The 7188-nt window shown below is 40.5% G+C and overlaps 1 protein-coding gene across 1 annotated transcript; it reads left to right on the top strand.

Annotated features, from left to right (window-relative positions):
• The first annotated feature begins 7 nt into the window (after positions 1 to 7).
• LOC117301070 (nucleoporin NUP42-like) lies at positions 8 to 6667 on the top strand. Its single transcript, XM_033784950.1, has 6 exons — positions 8 to 160; positions 868 to 1231; positions 2501 to 2672; positions 3654 to 3740; positions 4484 to 4569; positions 4693 to 6667. Exons 1-6 carry the CDS (start codon positions 79 to 81, stop codon positions 5294 to 5296), a joined length of 1395 nt encoding a protein of 464 aa, XP_033640841.1. The 5' UTR covers positions 8 to 78; the 3' UTR covers positions 5297 to 6667.
• The last annotated feature ends 521 nt before the right edge of the window (positions 6668 to 7188 follow it).

The following is a 7188-nucleotide window of genomic DNA, read 5'->3' as shown; positions in this document are numbered from 1 at the left end:
TCTAGATGACTACTTGGAAAACAAAAAACGGTTCACCACCCCACGACATGACCATGCACGATATCTCTGATTCAGAAAATGGTTGTTTGTAAATTTTTCCTTCGAGGTGAATGTAGATTTGGTGATCGGTGTCGTTTTGAACACACAAAAGGCGGTCAAGGTAACAAAGAATAATTAATCCGTTGAATTTGATTGATCATGAACTAACTAACTAAAAAAGGAGGTAGAAATAAATACTTTTTTTTTTTTTTTTTGCAAAATTGCAGATCAGCACGACAGCAGGGCCTAATTTAATGGCTCTGCTTACTGTAAACTCACTGTGAGTGTAAGGGGTAAGCACAGAATCGATGGTTACTGAAGCAGGGAATTCTGTGCTTACAGCAAGCGTATTTCATGGGTTAGCGGTGAATTTTGGCTTCTGCGCGTGCGTATTCCGCGTTACTAGGCATTCATTTCAACGCTAGTGCAGAAATTCGGCGCTTGCACGTAGGCGGTGAATCGTGATCGTAAGCACAGAATTCGGCGGTAAGCAGAGCCATGAAATTGGGCCCAGCAGTCATGGCAGTTGGCACTCCGCATGCAGACACAGTGTTGTTAGGACTGTGTTAACTTTATTTAATTAGACTTTGTACAGACTTTTGGGTGGTTACTGGTCACTGTGAATCTTGATATTGTCTTGTGGGAACCTGGAATAAAAAAACGCATGGTCGATCAAAAACATATCAGCATTTTAGTTCTCTAGTACTTGTAGTCTAGCTGTTATTGTCAAGATCAGACAGAAGTAAGTGTGCTTGGTAAAAATGTTCTTAAAATTGTATTTTTAATGCAACTGTTAAATAAACTTGTACCTTTTTTGATCATGTATAGGAGGAGGAGGAGGTGGTTACCAGGGTTACGGAGACGGTGGAGGAGGTAGAGATGGTGGAGGCTACGGAAGAGGGGGCGGGGGCTATGATCAAAGAGGAGGAGGGGGCGGGGGCTATGATCAAAGAGGGGGAGGTGGAGGTGGTTACAACCAACAAAATAACCCTTTTGTTTACATCAACAAAAACAGCAGTTCCTATGACAATAGGCAAGGAAGATTGGACGATGATGGGCGTGGTGGGGGAGGCGGAGGGAAGAAACGCGTCCAGTTTAAAGACTCATTTGGAACGAGCCAGAACCAGAACCAGAACCGCTTTAACGCTCTGGGTGCCGCCTCGGGATTGGCTGAGAGTCACAGCGATGTTCTGTAAGATATCATCTTTGCACAAATACCTCCTTCCGTATCATTTGATCATATAATTGGTTTTTATCCTGACACTCATGGCAGTGTAATACTGTATACTGTACTCAGTACTTTCCCAAGTTCTATGAAAAACATCCACAGGTAAATCACTCGAATGTGTTACAAGTTTTGAGAAATGGGTTTTCGTCTCAGTGATACAAAAATTATTTTTTAGCATGTACGGATTTATATGACTCTCCTATAGAGGATGTGACCTCTGACGTCACACGAAAACCATAACATGATTCGCGCGCATACCGCCGGGCAAAACCTTTGTGTTTTGGCAGCCAGCTAGAAAGTGTATGCAATCTTACCATGACTAGGGGCTTATTGCCCGGCGAAACATGTGATACAGTGTTTTTTCAACAGAGGGCGGTTTGAATGTAAACATAGGTCACAGTGTCTATGAACTTGCTCTGTGATTTTCACTGGTTTTCTCAAAAATGTGACGACTAATGAAGCTGAAACTTCCACAGGAAAATTTTGTTATGTACATCTTCTTGTACGGTGAGTAGGGCTTCATATCATGACCAGGGCCCAATTTCATAGAGCTGCTTAAGCACAAAATTTTGCTTAAAGGGAAGGTACACGCTTGGTAATTACTCAAAACAAATCTTAACTTAAAAACTGACTTGGTAACGAGCATTGGAGAGCTGTTGATAGTATAAAACATTGTAGGAAACGACTCCCTCTGAAGTAACATAGTTTTTGAGAAAGAGGTTATTTCTTACTAAAATAACAAAAGACTTCTAGCTAGAAGTCTTTTATTCCTATCTGAAAGCACACAAATTCGTCCAACAAGGGTGTTTTTTCTTTCATCATTTTCTCGCAACTTCGATGACCGATTGAGCCCAAATTTTCACAGGCTTGTTATTTTATGCTTATGATGGGATACACCAAGTGAGAACACTGGTCTTTGACAATTACCAAACGTGTACAGTGCCTTTAAGCAAAAAAGTCCTTGCTTAGTAAAATCAGATTACTGGCCAAGACTCCACTCAATTGTTATGATAAGTAAACAACTGCTAAATACCAGTCACAAGCAATGTATATGGCATGAAATTTTTGGCCAGTAACATGTGTAAAATAAGCGAGATGTTTTCGTGCTTAAGCAAATTTTTTGCTTTAAGCAGCTCTATGAAATTGGCCCCTGAACTTGATCATTTTTGATGTACAAAAAGGTACCAAAACCCTTTAGCTAATCCAAAACCATATATTTGTCTCTGCCTACAGAGATACAATCAAGCATGACGTTGAAGAGTGGGAGGGCAGTAAGATGTGGCCATTTTCCAGCTACAAACCCAAAACATCTCAAGGCTGCGTACCAGGGTTTGAGGACATCTCGCCTGAAGAGATCCGGTTCATTGCGTACACTGCAGTGAAGGAGAGTAAATTTGACCAACATGTAAGAGAACTACTCCTAAGATTATTAATTTGGATTTTTACCCATACACCGATGTGCGATAGCACTGTATACTCGGTACTTTCCCGAGTCCTGTGAAAAAATATCACAGGCATGTTACTCGGGTGGGATTCGAACCCACGACCCTTGCAATTCTAGAGCAGTGTCTTACCAACTACACTACCAAGGTTGCCCGGTAGCTAGAGGCAGTTCGAATCCTATGTTTTTGCAGCGAGATTCTTATTTGAGAAAGCTTGTATATTTGGTGACTGTTCTTTATTCTGACATCCCTATGTTCGAAAACCCCCCGACGATTGACACGCTAGGGTTATGGTTAAGGTTTCTGTTGGGGTTGGGGATAGGGTTAGGAAAATGCCCTGGGGGTGTCGGAACATAGGGCCCCTCTCACTATTTAATACCATCCACACTGCTTTTGAATAATTGGTAATCCTGCAATAAATGTTAGTGGCGAGTGTATAGTATGCAGTCAACCCTCCTACTGTCTGACCATTCAATATCATTCACTTTCGGTTTTGAATGATGGACAAACTATGCCAGTCTGTTATTATGATATGTGGTGAACAAAACATACACATTAAGTTTTATCATGAGCTTATTCCTCCATGGTTTTACGCATAGTTATGACTCATGTGAGTGTATTTAAACAGTACAGATATACATATTAAGTTTATGCACAGTTGTGCCACCATACACAATCTGTGCTGTTAAAATGGTTGAATGATGTTACTAAGAGTAGACAGATTTTGGTTCTTTCACTAAACCTGGACCCACTCGGTAGTGTTGACGACTATACCATCCGCCCAGGTAATAGTTAATAAGCAGGTAGTAGAATGAAGCAAGACAGTTCTCTAAGAACAAACTCTACCTGGCAAGTAGATACCCACATGGTGTTACCGCAAACCAAATATATATTGAGTAAGGCCTAATTGATCTTTTCATTTTTGTGAAATTGCACTATTCAAGAAAGCATCATTTGCTGCTATGGCTGATATTTACAAGAGGCAGAGAGACCAGCTAATGAGCCCTTCGCAAGAAATCACATCCCAACTGGTAAGTTTAGACCAAAGTCCACAATCGTGGTCAAGCCATCTTGTCTGCTCCTATTCTGGGCCTAATTTCATGGCATTGCTTACTGTAGGCAAATAATCTGTGCTTGTATGAAAGCAGGGAATTCAATGCTTACGTCAAGCATGTTCCTGGAGTTAGTGCTGGTCCCCATGTGACTCCACATTACTAGACATTCTTGGCTACATAGCTTGCCCTGTAAGCAGAGAAAGGTGATCGTAAGCGCAGACTTTTGCGGTAAGCAGCACCATGAAATTGGGCCGTTTCAATAATTTCAAATTGAGGATGGAATGGACATTTATTCAGTTCAAGTCCAAGCAATAAATTTTATTGGACGATGATAATAAAGTATTTTGTTGTCAGTGCAGTTTGGCGCTCATGGAACATGGTTGTTGTCGCTTGGGTTAATACATGCCTCAAACCATGTGCTGCAAAGTTTGTAGCCCATTAAGCTGAACCAGTCACAACAACCATCTCTGCCCCCAAAGGGCGCCATATACTCCTGTGTGCAGAGAAGCAATAGTCAAGTATTTTGCTCCAAGATAAAAATGTTGGCCAGACCAAGATTCAAACTGACATTCTGGTGATTAAGCCATCAAAACTTCAGTCTGTTGCATTGGACTATTGCAACAACCTGCAATATTTCAGTAGTTCATTGGTTCAGTAATAAAATGCTTTTCAAAGAATGATGATGAAAACAAGTTCTGTATCTTTTCTTTGAATTCTAGACGGCTATCTTCAACGGGGGTGGTCAAATGCCACAATCGATCTTTGGGATCACCGAGTCGCCAGTCATGGCTATGTACAATCATAGGTAGGTTAAGAATTTTTTATATATTTATATTATCTAAAAGGAGATTCTTTTTCTTGTACAACCAGACTACAGCTGCCATTTCGAAAGGTAGAAATTTGACTTTAGTTTTTATCCTTTCCTCAGCACTTCACTCGGGTCAACAAGTCAAGGTTTTGGAGCCAGTGGATTTGGAACCCAACCTTCCAGCTTTGGGTCCATGTCTACATCAACCGCCTCTGGAACAGGTTTTGGTGGCAATGCCTTTGCAAGTGCTACACCTGGGTCCTTCGGTAGCGGCTTCGGAAACCAGCAGACACAAAATGCAACCAGCACAGGTACAGGACTGTTTGGTAAGCCAGCAGCACCGAGTGAACCAACAGGAACAGGACTCTTTGGTAAACCTGCTACTGGACAGACAGCTGCTGCAGCGCCATTCAGTGGCAGCAGTGGGATATTCGGTAGCAACAGTGCGACGGTTACTGACAGCACAGGCAATGTAGGTCTCTTTGGAAAGCCTGCTCCAGCTGGGAACACTGCGTCTTCTACGAACGCCCAACCAGGTTTATTTGGGAAGAACACGCAGGGTGCATCGGGCGGTGCATCGGGAGGAGCATCGTCAGGCAACAAAGTGGGTGTGTACACACCTCTTGAGGAACTCACCGCAGAGGAGAAGGAACAGTTCCAGGCAAACTCTTTTACACTGGGAAAGATCCCAACAAGGCCACCACCCCTGGAATTGTGTAGATGATGACAGTCCTTTATTGAAAGTGAAGTCTATACAACAAGAGTATAGCTCTCACACTAGACTGCAAATGTAAAATATTCATGAGTTATTGCAAAGACGCTATCAAATGGTGACATTTTCAATTTAAAAGGGTCAACGTATTCATGTAAATAAAATAGTGGAATGCTTGTTTGACAATCATGTATTTGAAGCAACGGTGGAGACGGCCAAACAGCATACTGCTCAAAAGGTTAGATTACATAGTGTGAGTGTCTACACAAACCCTCATCTCATTGTACATTCACCGTACCAGGGATAAGAAATTGTAGACTTAACCAGAATTCAGACTTGTGTATACGTCTGCCTGGTTTACAGACACGACAAACAAAGATATAGAAATCTTGCTCCTAATTGGACACACTTCTCTAGCACTGGTCCTTAAAGCTCATCAAAATATTTGACTCCGGGGGTTACTAAAAGATGAAAAATGCCATCATTTCAACGTACCTCCTGAAATTTGGATCCCAGTTTCAAACTCTTTTGGTCAACATTAGCTCTCACCCCTGCCATACAAACCTTCCGTCATATCTATATGTCCAATTTTTTAAAATTGTTTCCGAAAGACACCAAGTCACACTTTACCATTATGAGCAAGACTCGTAAACCAATACATTTGATAAATCATGTTATTAAGTTTTCACCTAAGTTTGAGTGAAGTACAGAAACTTTTAGTGCTTCTGCATCCCATATCCATCAAGGTCAAAGGGCAAGTTGGATATGGCATGCGGATATCATCAACAAATATTTTTCAATTAACTTAATATTTTCTCTGGAAAACAAATATTGGGGTAAATCACACATTTATTTTTATTGAAGAAATAACGACCTTTGTTGCAAGATACAAAAGTTGGCGCAAAATAAATACAATTTGTTGGTACATAGTTTTGATAAAATTTGAAAATACTCAGTTAAAGTTATTGGCAGATATTATAATATTATGTTTATGTACAAGTAACCTGATTTTAAATACATCTTGTATGAGTTTCTACATCCATGCTCAGAGTGTTATTTTGTATGCATTGTGTTAGGAAGACGTGTGACAGAGTAAATTAAGCTCCGCTTCCTTAATGCATTGACCAATCACAAACACCGTCCAAAAAGTCCAGCATGTTGGTGATGTTGATTGACAGTTGCTATGGTGGGTAGGGCTCAATTTAATGGACTGATCTATTCGAGTTCACTACCAACAACATACCCATCTCATGAAATATGTGCACATTACACGTGCGCATTAAAGCCATAATACACTTCCGGTACTGAAATAATTTACAGGGTTTACAGAAGGTAGTGTTGAAAGACTTCTCTTGAAATATTAATCCATGAAATGCTTTACTTTTTGAGAAAACATTAAAACAATATCAATTCTCGATAGCGAGACGTGCGGAAACAAGAGTTGGTTTTCCCGTTATTTTCTCCCGACTCCGATGACCGATTGAGCCTAAATTTTCACAGGTTTGTTATCTTATATATAAGTTGTGATACACGAAGTGTGGGACTTGGACAATACTGTTTACCGAAAGTGTATAATGGCTTTAAGGGCCACAACACAGCAATTCCAGGCAATCTATAAGAAGAATAGGCATTCACATGTGAATTATCAACCAGGCTTTTTAATATGTAAGCTTTGAAAGTCAGAAGCAGCAAAATCGTTTGTGAAATGTTTATACGCATAAAGCCTAGTTCATACTTCACCCGGTTAAGCAAATGCAAATCAACTTATACGACGCAAACAATCAGGTTCGCAGTTCGCATAAAGTGTGAAAGTTGTCTTACAATTATTTTGTTTTCCATTTGAATACTGTGTCTTGAAAAAGATGAATGCATGTTGATCAGCTCTCGTGTACTTTTCAAATTAG

Source organism: Asterias rubens, chromosome 16 (genome assembly GCF_902459465.1).
Source record: "Asterias rubens chromosome 16, eAstRub1.3, whole genome shotgun sequence".
NCBI classification, from domain to species: Eukaryota; Metazoa; Echinodermata; class Asteroidea; order Forcipulatida; family Asteriidae; genus Asterias; species Asterias rubens.
The sequence above is the reverse complement of the archived record's forward strand: the minus strand, read 5'-3'. Positions and strand labels throughout refer to the sequence as shown.

Coding starts and splice junctions, on each gene's coding strand:
- LOC117301070 (XM_033784950.1), top strand. CDS start 79: ATGGTTGTTTGTAAATTTTTCCTTCGAGGTGAATGTAGATTTGGTGAT. Junction 3,741..4,483: donor AAGAAATCACATCCCAACTG/GTAAGTTTAGAC, acceptor TTTGAATTCTAG/ACGGCTATCTTCAACGGGGG. Junction 4,570..4,692: donor ATGGCTATGTACAATCATAG/GTAGGTTAAGAA, acceptor TCCTTTCCTCAG/CACTTCACTCGGGTCAACAA.